This window comes from Salmo salar, chromosome ssa18 (assembly GCF_905237065.1).
Source record: "Salmo salar chromosome ssa18, Ssal_v3.1, whole genome shotgun sequence".
NCBI lineage: Eukaryota > Metazoa > Chordata > Actinopteri > Salmoniformes > Salmonidae > Salmo > Salmo salar.
This window is the reverse complement of record NC_059459.1, coordinates 12,145,478-12,170,789: the sequence shown is the minus strand read 5'-3', so window position 1 is coordinate 12,170,789 and position 25,312 is coordinate 12,145,478. Positions and strand designations below refer to the sequence as shown.

Below are 25,312 nucleotides of genomic sequence, written 5' to 3'. Positions count from 1 at the left end.
CAACATCTCAAAACATCAGTCAGGAAGTTAAAGCTTGGTCGCAAATGGGTCTTCCAAATGGACAATGACCCCACACCATACTTCCAAAGTTGTGTCAAAATGACTTAAGGACAACAAAGTCAAGGTATTGGAGTGGCCATCACAAAGCCCTGACCTCAGTCCTATAGAACATTTGTGGGCAGAACTGAAAAAGCGTGTGTGTGCAAGGAGGCCTAGAAACCTGACTCAGTTACACCAGCTCTGTCAGGAGGAATGGGCCAAAATTCACCCAACTTATTGTGGGAAGCTTGTGGAAGGCTACCCGAAATGTTTGACCCAAGTTAAACAATTTAAAGGCAATGCTACCAAATACCAATTGAGTGTATGTAAACTTCTGACCCACTGGGAATGTGATGAAAGAAATAAAAGCTGAAATAAATCATTCTCTCTACAATTATTCTGACATTTCACATTCTTAAAATAAAGTGGTGATCCTAACTGACCTAAGACAGGGAACTTTTACTTGGATTAAATGTCAGGAACTGTGAAAAACTGAGTTTAAATGTATTTGGCTAAGGTGTATGTAAACTTCCAACTTCAACTGTATATTGTTAGTGGATCCTCAGGGGAACTCTGAATCTGGTTAAAACAATCTTGATATTTTTTTCATTCACTCTATTATACAATTTGATGAAAGTTATGTTACTATATTGCCATGGTAAATGTACATTTAAATTGCAACTGCTCAGGTCTACACATGTATTACATCGAAATTTAATCTCATTTGATTTGTATGTTTTAAATCAATCGCCCTTTTCTATTTTAGGGATCCTGAGTAACGCAGCGGTCTAAGGCACTGCATAGCAGTATTAGAGGCGTCACTACAAAAGGCCGTCATTGTAAATAATAATTTGTTCTTAACTGACTTGCCTAGTTAAATAAAGGTAAAAAAAATATATATACAGTATTTATAATCATATTTAAAAGTGGTCCCATTTAAGATTTAGGATTAGAATGATTAAAACAGAGAAGACAAATAGAGAGAAGAGAAAGAATTGTAGAGGTATTCTAGTGTGGTCCTCATTCCTGGGCCCTTCACATCACTCTCCCTTTAGTATCACTCTCTCCCCCCTCTCTCTCTTCTGCTCTCTCTGTCACTCCTGAATTCAGTGTCGCGGTTGCCGTGGCAACCATTGTAGAAAAGCGGCCTTTACAATGTGTGTCACAGTTAGTGGGGCAAAGGGAGGGTGAGAGAGGAGAAGGGGAGTGTGTGTGTGTGTGTGTGTGTGTGTGTGTGTGTGTGTGTGTGTGTGTGTGTGTGTGTGTGTGTGTGTGTGTGTGTGTGTGTGTGTGGTGGGAGGGTGGCGTCGAGGATCACAGAAGACATGTCAGCCTCTCACTCCTCAATAGCTCCATGACACTCCCTCTGACAGACAGACAAAACAGAGCCCCCACGCTCACACAATGACCTACCTCATTACACGCGTGCAGGACCCTCAGTGCATCTACACCCTGCCAGTGACAGACACACACACACACACACACACACACACACACACACACACACACACACACACCCCTTCCTTGCTAACTAAATTCCTTCTCCTCTCCAGACTATAAGCGTGTAGTGGATGCCTCTATTCCTGGGGAGAACTACCGCTGCTGGCCATCCTATCAGCACGATGGATGTCTGCTGTCAGTCTACAGCATCACAGAGGCTATTGGTGTATGTGAGAGCCACGCCCAGTGCCGAGCATTTGTACTGACCAATCAGACAACCTGGACAGGTAAGAGTTAAATGAATGTGTTCACGCCACAGTGTTATCATTGTATTGTACAAACACACACACACACACACACACACACACACACACACACACACACACACACACACACACACACACACACACACACACACACACACACACACACACACACACACACACACAAACTTAATTGGAGAGCAGTCTGAAGGGAGCACATCAGCATGGCAATCACTAATCGTTATTGAAACAGGCCAGCACTTTCACATTAATTCTCTTCACTCTTCATCCTCTCCTCCCCTGTCATACAGTATATCTCTCACCGCAGTTCTTTCTTTTCAGTCTTTTTCCATTTTTTGTACATCTCTGGCATTGTACGATTGTCATCGCATTCATGCAATTAACCAATAATACATTGTAGAAGGGAAGCACGTGCTAGGGTACATTCTGCTCATTTAACATAATGTCTTCAACTTTACGGTCTCTCCTACTTTTGTACTTTTTATTCACGAGTTTACTTTTTTTCTTCTTCTCTGTCTACAGGTCACCAGCTTGTATTCTTCAAGACGGGCCCTGCCAGTCTAAACTCTGCCAAGGGACGAGTCACCTACGTCAGAGTGGGCAGCTGAACCAAAGGAGAGGGAGCAGACTTAACTACCAAACCTTCCTCTGATTGGCTAACCTGATCCTGGGGCGGGCCCTCACGGCATAGTGAGCCACCCCATTGGATGGGTCAGACAGAGGGAGGGTAAGATGGATCCTAGACCACACCCTCCAGTATGAACCTCCACGGGCCGTAAAGAAGGCTAAACCAAACCAGCTCCTGCTGAAGTGCAATAATAACTCAAGGAGAACATTTATCGTAACATAGATGTTGATGATCTGTCCTCGAATTCAATGTTTAAACGTGACTCTTTTTCAGTTGTGCAGGCTTTTAGCTCAGGGTATGCTGAGGTTACCCTCCTAGCTGAGAGGGGTGAGAATGTATCCCTGTGGACAGATGCCCCTCCTGTGCCCCCTAAACTACCTTCACATATCTGGTCAAAAGGATCTCCTTCTGGTACTGTAGAGTGTTTAATCATTGTTCTGGGAAGGTTTCGAGGCGGCCTCAGTACGAACCATCAGCCAACCATCAAACAATAGGAAAGGTACTCAACAAACATATCTGAAAAAACGTCCAAATTAGGGTTGGGTTCAATCTGTATCACTGAAGGTCAGTGTTATAGCGTGATTTAAATTTAAAGGTAATGTTCCCGCGTGAGCGAAGATTGCATTCCCGGTAAAAGCTGCCCATGTTGGCTCAATCGGAAATGACCTTTACATTTCGTTTGTGCAATGTGACGTTTTAGCGATACAGACTGAATCGAGCCCTAGGACTAGTTCAATAGTACGTCTTCATGCAATGTTCAGGCTTTATTCTAGGTGGAAACAAAGGTATTGGCAAAGGACTGATGTCCCAGTGTTACTGTGACGTCTTAATCAGTGAATAAGCTCTTGTTTTTTTATTCTCTGACGCTGAGCGTTGCTAAGACTTTCTCCCTCCTTCCTGACCCTGTCTCTCTTTCTCTATTTCCTTTCCCTTCCTCTGCCTTGTGTTAGATCGACAGCACTTTCGATGAAGTCAAACAGGGGTTCTCTATGCTTTCAAAAAGCAACTCAACAAGTGATTGATTTCCACGTCTTAGTGGCTGAAGAATCTGTTCTTATAGAACAGAGGATTGTAACAGCTGAGTTATCAGATCAAATATCTTTTATTTCAATCCTATGTTGATGAAAACAAAGAAATTGTTCTCGTATGGGAAAATCACAGACTTATTTAGAATATTGTGTCATTGCTGATTTTGCATGTTGACCAAATGTAATGTAGTGTAGTGACCTCCTTGCGAGGGTCACTTTTTTGATCATGTTGTATTTATTGAGGACAGTGTGTGTTGGCTCCTGTCCCACTCCTGGGTCGCGTTCATTAGGCACCAAACGGAAGAAAAGGGACTAAACTTGTCCAATAAGACATTCTCATTTTCGTTTTCTGTTGCAAAATGCTTTGCAATGGTTTGCCCTAATGAATATGACCCTGGGTTTAGAGCAAACACAGCAGGAAGTAATCTCCATCTATTCTAATTTCCTAAGGAAATGTGACATGAACCTTTAGATAAATAATCAGACAAGTATTAAAAGAGCTCTTGCTTTCAGTGAAAGCAGAACATTGTGAGAAAAAAATTACCAAAAGTGAATTCTACAAAAGCTTTAACACTGTGTAGGCTGTTCATTGATGTATATAATGATGATAATGATGAGATGGCTATTTTTATATGGAAAAATACAAAACTTGTGGCAAATGAGACGTGTGTGTGTCTCTGTGTGTCTCTCTGTCTCTCTCTCTGTGTATGTGTGTGTGTGTGTGTCTCTCTGTCTTTCTCTCTCTCTGTGTGTGTGTGTGTGTCTCTCTGTCTTTCTCTCTCTCTGTGTGTGTGTGTGTCTCTCTGTCTTTCTCTCTCTCTGTGTGTGTGTGTGTGTGTGTGTCTCTGTGTGTGTGTGTGTGTCTCTCTGTCTTTCTCTCTCTGTGTGTGTGTGTGTGTCTCTGTGTGTGTGTCTCTCTGTCTTTCTCTCTCTGTGTGTGTGTGTGTGTCTCTGTGTGTGTGTGTCTCTCTGTCTTTCTCTCTGTGTGTGTGTGTGTGTGTGTCTCTGTGTGTGTGTGTGTGTCTCTCTGTGTGTGTGTGTGTGTGTGTGTCTCTGTGTGTGTGTGTGTGTTCTCTCTCTCTGTGTGTGTGTGTGTGTGTGTGTCTCTGTGTGTGTGTGTGTGTGTGTGTGTGTGTGTGTGTGTGTGTGTGTGTGTGTGTGTGTGTGTGTGTGTCTCTGTGTGTGTGTCAGTGATTATTTGAGTTACAGATATTCTTATTTAATTACAGAAAAACCCTATGTAGTATATACAGTGCATTTGGAAAACATTTTGTCACGTTACATTCTTATCTAAAAATTGATTAAATAGATTTCCCCCTCATCAATCTACACACAATACCCCATAATGACAAAGCAAAAACTTTTTTAGTTATAAAAAATGGAAAACTGAAATACCTTATTTACAGTATTCAGAACCTTTGCTATGAGACTCGAAATTGAGTTCAGGTGCATCCTGTTTCCATTGATCATCCTTGAGATGCTTCTACAACTTGATTGGAGTTCACCTGTGGTAAATTCAATAGATTGGACATGATTAGGAAAGGCACACACCTGTCTATATAAGGTCCCACAGTTGACAGTGCATGTCAGAGCAAAAACCAACCCATGAGGTCAAAGTAATTGTCCGTAGAGCTCCGAGACAGGATTGTGTCGAGGCGCAGATCTGGGGAAGGGTACCAAAACATTTCTGCAACATTGAAGGTCCCCAAGAACACAGTGGCCTCCATCATTCTTAAATGGAAGAAGTTTGGAACCACCAAGACTCTTCCTAGTGCTGGCTTCCCGGCCAAACTGAGCAATCGAGGAAGAAGGGCCTTGGTCAAGGAGGTGACCAAGAACCCGATGGTCACTCTGACAGAGCTCCAGAGTTCCTCTGTGGAGATGGGAGAACCTTCCAGAAGGACAGCCATCTCTGCAGCACTCCACCAATCAGGCCTTTATTGTAGAGGTGCCAGACAGAAGCCACTCCTCAGTAAAAGGCTCATGACAGCCCGCTTGGAGATTGCTAAAAGGCACCTAAAGGAATCAGACCATGAAAAACAAGATTGTCTGGTCTGATGAAACCAAGATTGAACTCTTTGGCCTGAATGCCAAGCATCACGTCTGGAGGAAACCTGGCACCATCCCTACGGTGAAGCATGGCGGTGGCAGCATCATGCTGTGGGGGGTGTTTTTCAGTGGCAGGGATTGAGAGACTAGTCAGGATCGAGGGAAAGATGAACGGAGCAAATTACAAAGAGATCCTTAATGAAAACCTGCTCCAGAGTGCTCAGGACCTGATACTGGGATGAAGGTTCACCTTCCAGCAGGACAAAGACCCTAAGCACACAGCCAAGACAACGCAGGAGTGGCTTCGGGACAAGTCTCTGAATGTCGTTGAGTGGCCCTGACTTGAACCCGATCGAACATCTCTGGAGAGAACTGAAAATAGCTGTGCAGCAACGCTCCCCATCCAACCTGACAGAGCTTGAGAGGATCTGCAGAGAAGAATGGGATAAACTCCCCAAATACAGATGTGCCAAGCTTGTAGTGCCATACCCAAGAAGACTCGAGGCTGTAGTCACTGCCAAAGGTGCTTCAACAAAGTACTGAGTAAAGGGCCTGAATACTTACGTAAATGTGATATTTAATTCGAATACTTTTTTTTACATTTGCAAACATTTCTAAAAACCTGTTTTTGCTTTGTCATTATGGGGTATTGTTTGTAGGTTGATGAAGGGGAAAAAACAACAATTTAATCCATTTTAGAATAAAGCTGTAACGTAACAAAATGTGGAAAAAGTCAAGGGGTCTGAGCACTTTCCAAATGCACTGTATATAGATGATAGATAATGGATTAGTAAACAGTACAGATTATTACTGTAGGGGTACAGTACAGCCTGTGATGGTGTTGATTGGCCTAGTGAATGCCCATCCCATCTGATGTACCTGTCAACTGATGAAATGATTGAGGACACATTTCTCTGGAATCACCCCAAAGTACTGGCCCCATTGTGAAAAGAAGAAAAACCACACAAACACATGGAGATGGGTTTCTCATTCTTCACCTCTAGAGAGGGAAAAATGCAAGAGGGAATAATGCAAAGGAAAAAGTCTGCAAAAAAAGGAGTAAGAGAGAGTGTGTGTGTTTTGAGAATAAACATCATTTTACAATCATGGAACTATTTGGACGGAGTGCGAGTTAAAGAGGCCCTTGAAGCTGGCATGGGCCTGCAGCCCATCTGGACCGGTTCTGGGTCACTGGCTTAAAGAGCTGCACAGAGCCAGGGGGCTGGGGGAGTGGGGGAGTGGGGGCCTGGTTGTGGGGCTAAGGGCCCCCAATGGAAGTCCTGAAGGGGCCCTTCAAGCACCCAGGAAAGAAAACAACATCTTAATGAAGAGAACACACTCTTTGGTTTACTCCTCCCAACTCTTCATGAAGTGTGCATGTAGGGAGGGCCTGTTCGTGTGTGTGTGTGTGTGTGTGTGTGTGTGTGTGTGTGTGTGTGTGTGTGTGTGTGTGTGTGTGTGTGTGTGTGTGTGTGTGTGTGTGTGTGTGTGTGTGTGTGTGTGTGTGTGTGTGTATATGTGTGTGTGTGTGTGTGTGTGAGTGAGTGAGTGAGGCTCTTTGTCTGACCGTTCCAGTGGAAATGAGTCCGTGTGACCCTTGGCCCCTGACCTTTTCACCTCAGAGTGGGCAGGACAAAGGGAAAGGCTGTTAAACAGTGAGAGAGGGAGGCCATGGGACTCTGGGAGCATCCTATAGAGGGGAATCCTTTTTTCCCATTGAGTGTTCAAAGGCTGCTTGTGTCAACACACACATACTCTCTACAACTTAATCAGTGGAGATTTTGGTCACAGGGTAACTGGGGCAGAAAAACAGGGAGTGACAAGCATATGCACATTTACACACACACACGGACACACGCACGCACGCACACACACACACACACTCACACTCACACTCACACACACACACACAAAATGTGGAGGACCTTTTCAGAAGAGTGGCAAGGAGGACTGGGTAAAGAATGGAGGAGTCTCGGTAAAGCATGGAGCGATCTACTGAAACAACACACTAAAGTGATTGTCATTAACATAAGTTGACCTGCACAGAGCTACACAACATTATAAACTGGGTGGGTCGAGCCCTGAATTCTGATTGACTGACAGACGTGGCATATCAGACCATATACCACGGGTATAACAAAACATAAAAAATGTTCTGTTCTAATTACGTTGGTAAGCAGTTTATAATAGCGATAAGGCACCTCGGGGGTTTGTGATATATGGCCAATATACCACGACTAAGGACTGTGTCCAGGCACTCCGCGGTGCGTCGTGCTTAAGAACAGCCCTTTGCCGTGGTATATTGGTCATACACCACACCTCCTCAGGCCTTACTGCTTAAATCTACCTCACCTGTCCCAGGGGAGCAATGTGAGTAAATCAATGTGAGTAGATACACTGTAGACATTATTAATCATATACGTTCACGTTCTCACACATTCCCCACCGACCCCACTCACAGCAGGTATAGGGCTGTGGTCACGCATGTAGTCCCCCCTGGAATGGAACCACTGGTTGTGCTGTTTAATAGACTGGTGTGTTCCAGTGTACCAGCAGCTGTTCTCCGTATAACAGACAGCCTGGGAGTCCAGTAAACCAGGGCCAGCCGTCCCCCAAAAAAACATCGCTCCAAAACAAACCAACCAGCAAATATGTAACGAAATGTGTCTGTGTAGAGACTGTGTGTCTGTACATGTGTTTTTGTGTGTGTGTGTGCGCGTGTGTGCGCGTGTGTGTGGTGACGCTAACGGTTTGTTTAGAGCGTGTTTGTCTATCTGAGCTTGTATGTGTTAGCTTGTTTGCGGCTGTTGATGCGTGAATGTGTGTGATTGCTGTGTATTATAAGCTGGTGGGAAGACCGCTTTCTTGCTTCTGGACACTAAACAAATAAGAAGACACCTGCCAAGTGCTTCATATCAACAGGGACAGGTCTGAAATTGGTTGATTTCACGTTAGAGGGAAAACTTTGTTGCTTCGGTGCCAGTTAAAAATGGGGGAGGAGAAGGAAAGGGATAGAGTGAGAGACAGAGAGAGTGAGGGGAGGGGTGAGAGAGTGAGAGACAGCGAGAGAGAGAGAGGGTGGAAGTGAGAAAGAGGATAGAGAAAGAGAGGGAACGAGAGGAGGGAGAGAGAGAGAGAGAGAGAGAGAGACTTACCCCTGGCCTAGCGTTTTTTGTGTGAGGGACAGGAAGAGCGAGGTGAGTGTCTCCAGAGAGAGGCGCAGCATCTGTGTTTTATTGGCCCGGGGGATTAGGGCCTTTCCTGGGGTGGAGCCTGGGGGCCAGGGGGGACTAGAGTGGGGCTGGAGGGGCAGGGGCAGGGAGGGCCAGAGGGCCTCCTCGGTGCTAAATTCTGCTAATGAGAGACAGACAGATATGTCAGAGACAGACAGGGACATGGCAGCTATAGGCAGGTTGGATCTAGAAGGAAGTTAGGCATTGGGCAATGGCATTATTGCAGATCACCATATGAATCACACTTCAATGCAGAACATCAGTCGGAGTGTGTGTGTGTGTTATGTGTTTGTGGCTGCCTGCATGCATGTATGTGTGTGCATGTGTGTGTCAGGAGGTTGGTGGTACCTTAATTGGGGAGAACGGGCTTGTAGTACTAACCGGAGTGGAATGGTATAAATGACATCAAACACATGGTTTCCAGGTGTTTGATGCCACTCCATTTACTCTGTTCCAGCCATTATTATGAGCCATCCTCCCCTCAGCAGCCTCCACTGATTTGCACCTCACAGTGGCTGCTGGCTGCACTTGCCCCATAGGCCCAACTGTGGCCCTAAGGGCCGACAACAGTAGCAGCATTGTCCTCTGTCACAGGGGCTCTCAAAACCCGCCTTTGTCTCAGCTATCCTGTGTCTCTCTGTCTAGCACTGTTGAGAGAGGCAACAATGGCAGCAATTGTTGGTGGTGACTACATGTGAACGTCTGGACATGATATTCAATCTAGGCATCAAGTGGCCTGGAGGTGAGTGGGGATGGAGGGATATAGAGGAAAGTGGTATTACCTGCACGGTCTTTCTTTTTCTTTTGGTCTTTCAACATTTCTTACTTACTCTCTTTCGCTGTCATACATACGCGCGTGCACGCGCATTGCACCCCCGCCTTACACACACAAACACTTCCAAGAACCAGTAACTCCAGTGGCGGTCGCTGCCATTTAAGACTATTCTTTATGAGCATGATCTATTACAGCATTTATGACCATTTCTATGACAGCATATTGGATGACAGTCATTCACATTCCATTCACCCAGCGAAATGGAACATCCATAGGTTTAGGCTACCACATGATGCTAAAATGTTTCCTATACCCATCATAAGGTTGCTACAACCCTGCCTACAAATGAAAGTTTATCGAGAGACAAATTGGAGTAATTAAGGTGACAGACAGTGACACATTCAATACCGCCTTCCACACTCTGGCTTGCATCTAGCTGATCTGGGTAATCACTAGTTCAAACAGTTGCATTCCGTTTGCTTCCTTTTTAAGAAATATTTTGCGACAGAATCAGCAGAATGAATACACCCCTGATCAACCACACACACAGTTCACTTTCATAGCAGCCACATACAGCATTGGCACTTTGCTCGTTCCTTCTCGCATCTACGTGTTCTCCTCCTGTCACCTTTTTCCTTCACTTGCGGACTTCAGTGCACAACACAACAGCTGGCTGCGACCAGGCAAAAACACCTCTCCAAGCCAAACCTTCATACCATAACCGCTTACCACTACACAGCTAACGCGTTAGTAAACACACAATCCAATCCATGTGTACAATCACGCAGTACAGTGTACAGCAAGCAGTTTAGCAGTTACACTGGTGGGCCCCGGTGGCAATAAATGAATAAAACCGAAAGCTTACCTTGAGTTGGAAGAGTTGCAGTGTTGGATAGCCTTAGCCAGCTATCTAACATAAATAGCATTCCTCTCTGTTTGAGTCAGGTTGTTGAGTAGGCTAAATTAGCTGCATTAGCTAGCTAAGTAAATAACAAGCAAGCTAAGAAGAAGAAAAACATACAATTCAACTCTCTCTCTCTCTGCTGCTTCTCCTTAATTTTTGAAGAAATGATTTTGTTCCAAACTGTTCAACTATTGTCTTTCTCTCTCTTTGAGTCAACTACTCACCACACGTTATGCACTCCCCTGCTAGCTAGCTGTAGCTTATGCTTTCATTACTATATCAATTCTCTGATCCTTTGATTGGATGGACAACATGTCAGTTCATGCTGCAAGAGCTCTGATAGGTCGGAGGACGTCCTCTGGAAGTCTTCATCATTACTGTGTAAGTCTATGGAACGGGGTTAGAACTATGAGCCACCTGGGTTTTGTATTGAAGTCAATGCACCGTCAAGAGGAAGAAGGAAGCTAGCTGTCCTCCGGCTACACCATGGTGCTACCCTACAGAGTGCTGCTGAGGCTATTGTAGACCATTGCAAAACAGTGTGTTTTAATCAGTTATTTGGTGACGTGAATATATTTAGTACAGTTTTATGTAAAAAGGACAACTTTTTTAATGCTAGAGGAATAGGATGGTCCTCCCCTTCCTCCTCTGAGTAGCTTCCACTGAGTAACACTTACTTTTCTCAGCTCACTCTTGGGCAAAGGCTAATTATCTGGATTGCTGCTTCGCATGGTAGTTCTTAGAATCTCTGATGGGAGAGAAGAAACAGAACCAGAAGCTGGTATGAAACGTCCTGTGGTCTGCTACTGGCCAGCTCTGAGTTCTACAGTGTGTTCTTAGCACTTCAATGACTGTTTATACTTCCCAGAAATCTCTCCTCATAAACAATCCACCTGATTACACAACTACCAAACTATTACACACATTCACTTCAACCGGTAGCTTTAAAGTGATTTAGAAGTCTGTAAAAATGGTTAAAAACCTAAGAGAGACAGAGAGACACCGGACGTGGTGCACTTTACTGTGGTTCTCAGGCATAGAGAAGTGAAGGTTATACCTACTCATCACCAACTAGAAAACACACACAAGCCATTCTACATATCTGGAATATTATGTAATCAAAACGAGACAGACTTTATCCAATGGGAGAACAAGCCACATATCATGTGATTAACTCACAACCAATGTAAACAGACTTTGGCTGCATTAGACATGGAGCCAGATGCCTAAGGGGTATAGTCTAGCTCAGCTGACAGTGTGGCAAGCTAGCACAGCCTGGCAGAGAGAGAGAGCGAGAGCGAGAGAGAGAGAGAGAGAGAGAGAGAGAGAGAGAGAGAGAGAGAGAGAGAGATGTCTTACCAGGAACCCCACTGTGTACTGTGTTAACAACAGACTGTCAACACCTTGGGAGGGGAGAGAGCAAGTGTGTCCCCAGAGACAGACCCCTAACTATGGAGCCAATAGATAGCTAGCAGCTGACAAGCAGGGAACTGATCTTCTGGTTATGTCCATCCCGTAATTGTCCATTTACTGTCATTTATGACTGATGGTGTTCTTTCAGTGAGTGAATGTGACAGTGGGACAGTGGTTCCAAAGGCACACAGGGTAGGTGTTCGTGGGGGCAGAATCACAGATGAGAGTCTGTGAGAGCCAATGCAAGAGCTTGGGACTGTACTGTTCTATCTGCATTTTTGTCAAGAGTAAAGACTTCTTCACATTGGCAGTTTGAAGTGACTCAAATCGAAAATGTTTGCATATCCGATTCGAATCTGTTCTTTTTCCTGCAGTCTGAACAGTCAAAAAGCACATGGAATTGGCTATTTCAAGCCACATTTTAAACCACCTTCGTAGGTGGTTTGAAGTTACATACAAATCTGATTCTTGGCCATGTAACTGATTTATTTGCCCTCAAGGTGTTTTTATACTGTTGGCATAGCTTGTTGCTTGCTAGCTACTCTGTTGACAGTTTGACAAGGATATGTGGTAGCTAACTAGTTTGTTATTTATTTACAAACAAATTAGTGAATGTACAAGAAAGGTAATCAGCTACCTAGCTAGCTAAATGACTGCTGTGGCTTGCCAAAAAATAACTACTTTGAAAGACAGATCATCTTATCCTTTGAGGTTTTAAGAGTGTTCCTACACTATGACTTTGAACATTCAAAGCAACCAGGAAACGTCCATGGCAGGCGTTGTTCTCAGCTTAGCTTGCTACATAACTGCTGAGTGATAGGAAGCAGAGCACCACCACCAATCAGCCTACACCACTGCGCTCACACCAGTCGTTACTATGACAACTAGCGTAGCCATGTCAGCAAATGACTGCTGTCTGAACACACACATCCGATGTGGTCACTTGTTAACTTGCTGTTTTGGACAGTCAGTATTCCAAAACGGAGAAAAAAAAGAAAAACTGATTTGAGCATTAAGGCCTGCAGTCTGAACAAGGCTTATTGACATAGCCTTGTTCTGTTCAATGTTCTATATAGTACGCTAAATACCCCAATTCATATTGTTAAATTCAAAAGAAAATGATATAGAAATTGCTGACGTTACTCAAACCAGTGAGGGTTCGGAACATTAAAACCAATTATCTCAGAATATTTTTTTTTTGCAGATAGGACTGCATAGTCCCAATATGGGGAGTGGTGCCAGAAAGAGATACAGAGAGAGCAGAGAGAGTATATGTAAATAAGTAGCTTCCTGCCACACTCATACACTCATACAAAAAAAAGTTCCAAAAGGGTTCCGCTGCTGTCCCCATAGGAGAATGCTTTTTGGTTCCAGGTAGAACCCTTTTTGGTTTCAGGTAGAGCTCTTTTGGGTTATATGTTCTTCAAAAAAAAAATCTAAAGTTATACCCTGAACCAAAATGTGTTCTTCAAAGGCTTCTCCTTTTAGATTCTAGATGGCATTTTGTTTTCTGTGAGTGTAGGGACAGCAAGTGGAATGACCAGCCAGGGCAATAACATTGCTACCTTTGCCTCGATCATTAGTGAATTATTGTCCACATTCAATATTACTGTGTTGTCCTCTTAATCGTTATTACTCATTTATTTGATAAGTTTCTATATATTTGCTTTGGCAATGTATCTGGTAATACTTTCTATGCCAATAAATTGAATTTGATTAATTGAGAGAGAAAGAGAGAGAGAGGGAGAGAGACAGGGAGCGAGAGAGAGGTACAGACAAACAGACAGACAGACTGACTGGATTCAGGGTAGATTGAGGCAATGATAGAGAGACACACAGACTCAAATAAAGGGAGTCAGGGTGGCGGCCCTTGCCCTTTCATCCCTAATGCCCTAATACCCGGGCCCACAAGGCGCCAGGCTTACAAGGCTGCAACACGTGTGTGGCACAGAGAAGGTGACGAGGGAGAGGGGAGTAGAATGGAAGCTCTGAATTGCCTCTCTCGCTTCCTCCCTCCTGCTCTCTCTGTTTGTCTCTCTGTCTGATGTAGTCAGGGGTCGTTCCAAGGTTGTCTGGCAGTCACCCAGGTTCTCCTGACTCCCCCCCTTTCCCCAGCTCTCTATACGGCCCTGCATTCTACACTCACACACACACAGAGATACTACAGAATGAGGGAGGACACACACACACACACACACACACACACACACACACACACACACACACACACACACACACACACACACACACACACACACACACACACACACACACACACACACACACACAGACGTCATTATCACAAAGCAATTCTAAACAAGTTTTTGACGACAAAGAAAACATTGTTCATGGAACAACTGCGTTGAACAATTCTTAAACAAACCTAAAAAGAGCCTTTTCTTTAGGAAAGAGGAATGCCATAGAGGAGCATGGAGCCGGGAAAAATCCCACCAGATTCCCATCAGTCCTGATGCTATCAGAGGGCATTGTGGGTGACTGGCTCTTGACAAGGAAGTAATCAGCACACGCCGTGGGCATGCAAGGCACTGTCTGGGCACCCAGCACACGCAACCATGCCACCCAGGGCGAGGACATCTGAGTTCATTGTGCCCACACTGCCCAGTGTGCCAACTAGGGAAGGAAGTCTGCCTGCCTGACAGACAGAGAGGGCTTGGGTATGGGTGAGTTGGGAAGAAAAACAACTCCAAGCTTCAAACTGTACCTCAGGTTCAAACTCATACTGAGCTGTCAGGAAACGTGTTTAGTTTTACTGAGTTTTATAAATCTGTCCTATAAATTATTAGGTCCTTGGTAATGTTTTGTGGTTTGAATTTCCAGTGAAACCTTGGAAATGCAAGGTGTCATTACAATACGATGTCATGGGTGGATAAGCAAGAAAATGGACATTCTCCTCTTTCCGGGGGTGTGTGTCATATAGTATGTAGCGAAATGAGCTGTGTAACCTTACTTACAGTCATTTCAATCTGTGTGTGTGTTTATGTGTGTGTGTCAGTGTAGGCTCCTCTGAGGAGGAAGGGGAGGACCATCCTCCTGATTGAATTTCATTTAAAAAAAAGTGAAACATGAAAAAAGTTATCCTTTTTAGATAAAACTGTGCTAAATATATTAATGTAACCAAATAACTGATTAAAACACATTGCTTTGCATTGAAGGTCTACAGTAGCCTTAACAGCACTCTGTATGTAGGGTAGCACAATGTTGTAGCCGGAGGACAGCTAGCTTCCGTCCACCTCTTGGTACATTGACTTCAATACAAAACCTAGGAGGTTCATGGTTCTCACCCCCTTGCATAGACTTACACAGTAATTATAACAACTTCCAGAGGACGTCCTCCAACCTATCAGAGCTCTTGTAGCATGAACTGACATGTTGTCCACCCAATCAAAGGATCAGAGAATTTATATAGTACTGAAAGCATAAACTACAGCTAGCTAGCACTGCAGTGCATTACATGTGGTGAGTAGTTGACTCAAAGAGAGAAAAACAGTTTTGAACAAATACATTTCTTTTAAAATGAAGGAGAAACAAGAGAAAGAGAGAGAAAGAGAGATAGCTATATTTCGTAGTATTTCTTTTAACTTTCACTTAGCTAATGAATGTAGCTAGCTGGCTTGAACACAGAGGGATGCTATGTTAGCTAGATGGCTATGGCTATCCAACAATGGAACTCTTCCAAGTCAAGGTAAGCTTTTATACATTTATTACCACGTGGCTTGCCAGTGTAACTGCTAAACTTCTTGCTGACTGTACACTGTACTGCATGATTGTAGCGGGTTTACTATGACGTTAGCAAATATGGTGACAACGATGTAGGCTGTGTGTAGCGATTAGAGGTTATGATAGGAAGGTTTGGCTTGGAATGTTTTTTTCGCCTGGTCACAGAGATCTGATGTGTTGTGCACTGAAGTCCACAAGCAAAGGGAAAAGGTAAGAGGAGGAGAGCACGTAGATGAGATAAAGAATTTATACAACAAGCAAAATGATCATGGTGTTTGTATGTGGCTGCTATGAAAGTGAACTGAGTTTGCGTGTGATCAGGGGTGTATTCATTCCGCCGATTCTGTTGAAAAATGTTCCTTAAAAGGAATCAAACAGAACGAAACAGGGATAAACATAACTGAATTTGTCCAATAGAAACACTTATTTGCAACTATTGGACTAATGATTACACCCTAGATTAGCTAGATGCAGGCAAGAGCGTGCAAGGCGATATTGAACGTGTCACTGTCTGTCACCTTGATTACTCCAATTTGTCTCTCGACCTATCGCACCTACGTTATAAACTTTCATTTGTATAGTCCTCATCAAATCAAATCAATTTTATTGGTCACATACACATGGTTAGCAGACGCTAATGCGAGTGTAGCGAAATGCTCATGATGGGTACATGGAAATTCTAGTATCATGTAGCAGCCTAAACCTGTCGATGTTACATTGAGCCGAGTGAACGGAATATGAATGACAGTCATCCAATATGCTTTCACAGAAACAAGGCCATGCTCATTTAAAAAAAGATCTTCCTCTCTTATCTTAAACATTAACGACCACCACTGGTGTGTGTGTGTGTGTGTGTGTGTGTGTATGCGTGTGTGCTTTGGGTGCGTGTGTGTGTTTCTGTACAAGCCAAGACACCAGAGCATATTTTAACTCCCTGTACTGGACCGATGCATTCCCTGGCAAATACAGTTCTGTACTCCTAACTCCGTCACAGGCCTGGAAACAACGTTGATTTACAATCATCTCAACTGCAATAACTCACATGGAATTGTCAGAGACCACTGGCTGCATTCCCTTTGTCTTCATGACTCTATCTCCTCTGGACTAACACGGTGATACAGTACACTCCTAATGTTGCACAATGCATGATACATCAGGGAGGCTCTCTGAGTCTGTTTGTGAGGTCAGTGTGTGGGAATATGGGAGGTATGTCTGGGGAGTGTGTGTGTGTGTGTGTGTGTGTGTCTGAATGTATTTGTGAATTTGTGTGGTTGTGTGTGTGTGTGTGTTTGTGTGTGTGTCTGAGTGTGTGAGTTCATGTGAGTGACACACTAATTAATCCAGCACTCTTATCTCCAGTATCTTCTTCACTATCACTGGAGGCACAAATGCTGAGTCCTTACATGTGTTGTTTGGAGCCGGGGACAACCAGAACACTGTGTCCTATCAGTGTATAGTGACAGGTCTGATAACACTGCCTCCAGGGCAGCCCGCCTGAAAGCTGAGATGCACACTGTCCTCCTTCCCCTTACCTCCTCTCTTCCTCTCCCCTCTCTCTCACCCACTCTCTCTCTCTTCCTCTTTGACTCATCTATCTTCCTCTCTTATCTCTCACCCACCGTCTATTTCCCTCTCTCCTATCTCACCCACTCAGTCTCTCTTCTCTTCTCCACCCTACTCTCTTCTCCCTCTTCCACCCCTACCTTACCTCAACTTCTCTATGCACACCTCCCCCTTCTCTCACCCCTTCTATCTTCCCTTTCCACAGCTCTGGACACCCCCCCCCCCCCTTTCTTCCCCCCCTCTCTCTTTATCTTCCTGTCTTATCAGGGGAATGTGGTTAGGAAGGTCATGGCAGCTGGTCAGGGTCAGAGGTCAAGCAGTGGAGCGGCCAGTTGGTCGGCCACTCTCTCAGGCTTTAATTAATAACCCCTTCAGACCTGGTTTATCTGACGCTGGGATCTAGGGTCTGGGGTCTGGTTCCGGGAGGGAGGGTGTGGGGACTTGTGGGACAGTAAAGTGTTTCAGAGTAGGAGCGCTGATCTTTTAAAAAAAATACATAATGGATAAGATTAAATGGACAGATCCTAGATCTGCGCTCCTACTCTGAGATACGTTGTGGATACGGGCCCAAGTCAGTTGACCCTCACTGAGCCACTAATGGAATGCTACTTCTAGGTCTGAGATGTCCACATAAGCCAAAAGGGAATAGTGGGACCACATCTCCCAAGCACCAATAAATTAGCAACTTGGATTGTATAGGTTTAGATGGCCATGTTCCCATGCCGTGAGTCTTGACCTACAAAAACAGCGGTGGCCAATCTTTGTGCAGTCTTTCGTTCCTGTCTAGAAGTAACAAACACAGCTGATGTAATATTCGAACATATGATGAAATGTGGATATACCTACCCACGTGAAAGGAGTAAATGAAGACCAGACCCATTTCTATGTACCAGGATATGTTTAAACGTCAGGTAGTCCCTGAGGAGACATACTGTTAAAGGACGATCCTAAACACATAGATATGGAAATGAGCACAGCACTGGTTATCAAGTTTAGGAAACGCATATCACCCTCCTGCTTTTCATCAACACACCTTAGAGCCCTGCCTTAACCCCCCCCTCTCTCTTTATCTCTCTCCCACTGGAGAGGTTATAATCCCTATATTCTCCCATCTTTCAGTTACTGCTTCTCCCTGACTGGGGATCAGCCAGCATTTCTTCATCACCACCGTGGCACGTCCAGGCGCGAGCCACCGCCAAACCCCACTGAACACTCAGAGCCATCTGTATGGCGATAAGCCCAGACAACTCTGTTTGTCCTTCAGCAGGTCGATTTATCAAGAAAGGATCCACTGCTGAAACCTGAATTTGGTGCATTGCCGCAGGTAAATCTAAATATTATAGCAGAATCAGTCACACACCTGTGATATCCACACACACACACACACACACACACACACACACACACACACACACACACACACACACACACACACACACACACACACACACACACACACACACACACACACACACACACACACACACACACACACACACACACAGTGCCTCCAAAACCAGACACTAAGGGCAACACTATTACCATCTAGCAGACTTGGGTTTTGCGATGGCATTGTGGATGGGCATGGCACATGGGTGTAATCGTTTTTATTTTTTACCTATCCCAAATCTTAACCCTTAGGTTACCTCAACCATTCGGAATGACTGCCTAAACATCACCTTTAACTTTGAAATTTGACGTTTGGAGAAATGAAATGTTACAGAGCAGGAAGGGCAACCCAGGGTGTCAAAAACACTTTGAAATGGGACTTTTGGAGCAACGTGGATAAATGTCTAATTCTGCAGTGAGACTGTGAGAGCTTGTTGAACAGACAATCACTGAGAACAATCAAACCAGTAAGACGGGCCAAGTATGGAATAGTATTAGTTACTATACTCAAATGTGGCTGTTGCGACTTCTTCACCACACTGTCAATATAGGTGGACCATTTCCGATTGTCAGTGATGTGTACGCTGAGGAACTTGAAGCCTTCTCCACTGCGGTCCCGTCTATGTGGATAGGGGCGTGCTCCCTCTGCTATTTCCTGAAGTCCACGATCAGCTCCTTTGTTTTGTTGATGTTGTGTGAGAGGTTATTTTCCTGGCACCACTCCACCAGGGCCCTCACCTCCTCCCTGTAGGCTGTCTCATCATTGTTGGTAATCAGGCCTACTACTGTTGTGTCATCTGCAAACTTGATGATTGAGTTGGAGGCGTGCGTGGCCATGCAGTCATGGTTGAACAGGGAGTACAGGATGGGGCTGAGCACGCACCCCTGTGTTGAGGATCAGCGAAGTAGAGGTGTTGTTTCTTACCCAGGACCCAGTTGCACAGGGTGGGGTTCAGACCCAGGGCCTCGAGCTTCATGATGAGCTTGGAGGGAACTATGGTGTTGAAAGCTGAGCTATGGTCAATGAACAGCATTCTTACATAGGTATTCCTCTTGTCCAGATGGGATAGGGCAGTGTGCAGCGCAATGGCGATTGCATTGTCTGTGGATCTATTGGGGCAGTAAGCAAATTGAAGTAATAGTAGGATGTCAGAAAGGTAGAGGTGATATGATCCTAGCCTCTCATGATGCCAGGAGGGAGTGCTACGGGGCGATAGTCATTTAGTTCAGCTACGTTTGCTTTCTTGGGTGCAGGAACAATGGTGGACATCTTCAAGCAAGTGGGGACAGCAGACTGGGATAGGGAGAGATTGAATTTATTCGTAAACGCTCCAGCCAGCTGGTCTGCGCATGCTCTGAGGACGCGACTAGGGATGCTGTCTGGGCCGGCAGCCTTGTGAGGGGTGTTTAAATTTCTTACTCATGTCGGCCACGGAGAACGAGAGCCCACAGTCCTTAAAGCGGGCGTAGAAGGTGTTTAGCTTGTCCGGCAGCAAGACGTCAGTGTTTTGCCAGGTTTTACCTTTGTAATCCGTGATTGTCTGTAGACCCTGCCACATACGTCTCGTGTCTGAGCCATTAAATTGCGTCTCCACTTTGTCTATATTCTGACATTTTGCCTGTTTGATTGCCTTACAGAGGAAATAACTACATTGTTTGTATTCAACCATATTCCCAGTCACCTTGCCATGGTTAAATGCGGGGGTTCGCGCTTTCAGTTTTGCGCGAATGCTGCCATCTATCCACGGTTTCTGGTTTGGGTAGGTTTTAATAGTCCGAGTAAGAACAACATCCCCATACACTTCCTGATGAACTTGTGTCCGTGCATACGTCAATGTTATTCTCAGAGGCTACCCGGAACACATCCCGGAACACATCCCAGTCAGCGTGATCCAAAAAATCTAAGGATTCCGATTGGTCAAAGAAGCGTTGAATAGACCTTAGCACGGGTACTTCCTGTTTTGAGTTTCTGCTTATAGGAAGAGAGGAGCAAAATTGAGTTGTGATCTGATTTGCCGAAGGGAGGGCGGGGAGGAGTGTTTGTCCAGCACGAGTTCTACAGTCAGGTAAGTGACTTTAACTGTTAGCAAAGCAAGAGCAAGAATCATTCCCCAGGTTTTGATAATGTCTTGCAAATTACAATGACAATAATCATAATTGCATGTTCACGGCACCTTTCGCTATCAGTATTCCATCTTTTTGTGTCCCTGTGTAATACCTGAATATGTTTGATGCCAGAAATAAAACAAAATAATCTCTGAAAAGAATAATGTACATGAACAGATGTATTCTGATTTATTCCATGATTATATTCAAAGCAAGGACCCAAAAAGAAAACAGAAAAATATACAGTGTCGTATTATCCATTATTGGCCACCTTTATGGCTGTGTAGACCAAACTGACAGTTTTATCAACATATAGTGTATCATGATATTCTGTACCTTATATATCCTTACACCTTATATATATCCACGCCATCTTTTCCTCCTCTTATGCTTTCTGAGTGAGCCAGAGGGGACTGTGTTTGTACAAGCTAGCGGGACAAAAGGGTTCCAAGCACCCAGGCTAGTCCACGTTTGATCAGCCCGTTCCGCCACTTCACCCACTGCTCACATTAAAAGGAAAGAAACAAAGATTCAATGGAGAAGTGGAATCTGCATTTCGGTTGAACGCATGGCAGCAAGTCTGAAAGGAAACTGTCCAGAAGATCTGAGAGCAATTCCAATACTGAAAAGAAGAAAACCCGCCACGATACTGTATAGCCTACCTTGGAGTTAAAGTATAAGCTGCGCTTTAGTGCGTTGGGTTTAAAGATGTCAGCTGAGCACTGTCACAATGAATAACTTCAAAGAATGTCTTTGTGGTAAAGATCTTCAAACAGCAGGCATCTGATTGGCTGATGAGGCTACTGGCGCACAGGACAGAGAATGGCAGCAGTGACCCAAAAGAACCCAAGGTCTGTTTGAATCTGTAGCTCAGAGAAAGGGACAGATGCTTTTTTTCAGAGTAAAACATCTTTCTTTACAACAACTCATCCTTTCAGAGAAAGAGAGAGAGAAATAAAGAGAGAATGAGAGAGAGAGAGACCAAGTGCCCGATAGAGCAAAAGAGGGAGAGAGAGATCACCATTCAAGCAGACAAAACAACTTTTGGTGACTCAATTTCAGTTATTGCCAAGGGTTAGATATTGTTTGTGATAGTTGACAATATGCTACAGCAGTAATAAACGAACTATAACTTATTCTCAAGACTTAATTAACACCAGAAAAGTATGAATAGAAGAGACAGCGGCTTCCATATGCACTCTATGAGACAGCTGTTGTTCTCATTGGCATTAACGATGATGATGTCACTCCCATATCCCCTCTCCGGACCCCCACAATGGTGACCCCCCCACCCCCCCACCCAGACGGGGGCCGATGTTCGCACAGACTGCCTCTTTCAGGGGGCTCCACTCCCAACCAGCAGGCGTGAAATTCCTCATTGCTGCCGCTCTTTCACTGGGCAGTCTCATCTCTCCCCTGGGTGCCCATCCTGCCCATCCTGCCCATCCTGCCCTACCTTCCCCTGCCCTCCGTATTCAGGACGCCCGTCAAACACAGGAACCAGAGTGTTTTTCTGATGGACGGTCTGCTGGTTTAATTCCTATCTGGCCTGGGTCTGGGTGAATAACAGCCTCAGGCTCAAGTAGTAAACATAGGGAAATACATTTACAGAATGTCCACCAGTGTGAACACATACCGGCCATCTTGACAAGTACTTCCCCAGCTCAGCCTCACCCCTGTTGAGCCCCCTGGGTGAGCTCCATGCTGGGGACTCTCCCTGGCCCTGTGAAGTGTTTTAGCAGTACATTAGCAGCTGTGTGTTGGAGCTGAAGGATAGGTCTAAATGGTAGTGAACGGTATGTGGTGGTGGGCTTAGCAGGCCAGGCAGTGAGTGGAGCATTGCATTGCTGACGTGATCAGGGTGGCTAGCAGAGCCTGGCTACAGCATGATGGATGAGGCTCTGAAAGCTTTCGCCTTGCTATGTGTCAGGCCCAGTTACCAGAGCCCTGCGTCTCATGCACACAGGCCCACAGCTGGGCCCGGTTCTAGGGCTGTGACAGGCCCATTCCTCACCAGGCCTGAGTGGAGGTACAGTCAAACGCCCTGTCAGCACTACTAACAGCCAGCCCTCCCTCAGCTCAACTTACTGCAGCAAGTCCACATACTGTATATAGCACAGGAATATAATCTAACACATTCTCTGAGAGTGGTGTGTGTGAGTGTGTGTGTGTGTGTGTGTGTGGTGGTGGTGCGTGATTGGGATTGCATTTCTGTGGAAGGTGAGAGCGTGAGCATGTGTTGAAATGCTTTAGCCTCAGACGATGGGACGCCAGCAAACGCAAATGAAAATAAACAAATTATTGACACAAGGTGATATTTGGCTGCTTTTCCCCAATGGGCTGACACGCTCGCTCCGCCGTTGGCACCTAAACACTGGCTAGTGTCAATTGTGAGAGAGTCCATTTAAAATTCTTGACTAAAGACATCTCTTTCTTTCTCTTCCTCCCTCTCTTACTGGTTCTTTCATTCTATCACACTCCCTGTCTCCAGTCTTCACGGCATAATGAGGTGTTGTTGGCATGCGGTTGCTAAGATACCGAGTGGATCTGGGTGAAGTTTTTTTGAGACTGGCCACAAAGTCTCAGAGGATTACTCAGGATTACTCCGAAGCAGAAAACCCTCCATCCTCTGCCAGTTGAGGCCTTTTCATGTTTCTCACAGAGCGGAAAAAATCCCCAGTGCTCAAACAGAACTCCAAGAGACACAGAATGGTAAGCTCTCCTTCACAGAGCTCAAAGTTACATGCAGTCCTCAGCTCAGAGCTGCACCACAGGGCTCAGGGCATAATTCAACCAACACCAGTTCGCTCATTTTCAACATACATTGACAATAAAGCGAAGACTGCCCAAACAGAGGCTATGTGATGATGTGAACTCCACGCCAAATCCTTAACTTGAGCAACAAGTGAGTAACTCAGATATTGGTGTAAATTATGCATCGACGTCACTGAGTGATATTGTATGTGCAAAAATGTAGGACTTGTAGGAATATTTGTCCAGCTTAGTCCCATTGAGATAAAATCTATTTTTATGTACCTTAGTCCATTATACATCAGCGACATATTGTATCATCTACCACATCCACAACTCTCCCCTAGTCTCCAGATTCCAGCAGCCCTGAATCAGGAACTGCTGCTGAATGCATGTCTAAATATTTGCCCTGTTCAAGAAAGATGGATGTGCGTGGATTTACGACTAAAGCTGTAAGATATCATTCTGCACATGATATGTCGCGGAAAGGAAGAAGAAGTTCCATGCTTCCTAATAAGGTCTGCTGTCTTGTGCAATTCAGGCCATTTAGCTGGCACTAGGTTGCTCTCACTAGAAGGAGGACAGGGCAGCGGAAAAAGGGGAAGAGGTGATTGGAGTGATGCAAATGTGGTTTAGAGAGGAAGTCAGGAGCCAGTATTAGCAGGGATGATTCTCAATTAAACAGTGAAAACACTGTCAGTGATAATCAATGGTGAATGGAGTTCTTTGTGAGCGTGTGTGGGTTGTGCCGTAGGAGACCTTCGATCAGATGACTGCAGCAAACAACTCAACTTGGAGTGAATGGGCTCTGGATCAACTGTCTGGTTTCTTATGTTCTCCTCTTGTCTATTTACCATGGAGGAAGAATCTAGCCTTAGTCCTGCTCCTATGCAAATGAATTCATCACAAATGACCAACAGTTCTACTACAAGCTATGTTTGCCATTTCTTTTGAAGATCTCATTCTCACAGACCAAGTCTTCAGTTGATGGCCCAAAGATTTAGCACCGGTGCCGAACAGGGCCGCAGTGTGATAATAAAACAGTGTGATTTTGACCAGTGTGTTCTGTCTGTGATTTGTGACTGACAGTGAGAGGAAGTCTGTCCGTGATACACATGCCCCAGGAAACAGAAGGCCAAGACTGACCACGCCACAGAAGGGATGTGTGTGAGAGAGAACGGAGACGAGAGAGAGAGAGTGAAAGGGGGAAGAAGGAGAGAGGGTGCGAAGGAGTCTGTCCAAGGAGGATGTGAGGAAGTTTCCAGCAGCTGAAGCGTTTGATGTTAAATTTGTAAGTGGTTGATGGAATTACGCCAAATCCATGGCTAAACAATTACTTTCAAAAGTAAAGTATGTCTCTCCAAATCAGATGCATTAACTGGTACTATTGTTCTACTTACATCAAATGCAGTAATGGAGTCATAATAGTACTATCCAAACTGCCGCCCATCCAGGCCAGCCGGAGTCTGTCTCCCCAGCTGTGTGTCCCACGCCAGAGCTGTGACCCCTTTGTTAATCTCTCTCTAATCTCCAGGGCAGCTGGGGCACCTGGGATAGCCTTCTCACCCCGCCATGCCACCTCTTTTCTACTCTTGAATATCACTTGTATATTAGCACGGCGACTTCCTGTCTCATGCCAACACGGCTCCAGGAGGAAGTTTGCTGGTGATGTAAAGTGTTATTGTAAAAACACATTTTGTGGGTGTGTGTGTGGTTGAGAGAGAGAAAGAGAGAGAGACATATCTGTGTTTGTGATGATGGACCTGTTGGACCTGTGTGTGTGTGTGTGTGTGTGTGTGTGTGTGTGTGTGTGTGTGTGTGTGTGTGTGTGTGTGTGTGTGTGTGTGTGTGTGTGTGTGTGTGTGTGTGTGTGTGTGTGTGTGTGTGTGTGTGTGTGTGTCCACGCTCTTCCCCTCTCACAGGCAACAGCTAGACATCTGTTTCATTTCATCTTGCTTCATGTCCTGTTAAG

The 25,312-nt window shown here is 45.0% G+C and overlaps 1 protein-coding gene across 1 annotated transcript in view; it reads left to right on the top strand.

Annotated features, from left to right (window-relative positions):
- The window catches only part of pkdcca (protein kinase domain containing, cytoplasmic a), a 34,728-nt gene extending 30,647 nt beyond the window's left edge, over positions 1-4,081 (top strand). The window contains exons 6-7 of the mRNA XM_045700756.1: positions 1,593-1,766; positions 2,286-4,081. Of these exons, the coding sequence (XP_045556712.1) occupies positions 1,593-1,766; positions 2,286-2,371 (260 nt within the window). The 3' untranslated portion in view covers positions 2,372-4,081. The remainder of the gene's footprint in view (positions 1-1,592; positions 1,767-2,285) is intronic.
- Positions 4,082-25,312: the final 21,231 nt, after the last annotated feature.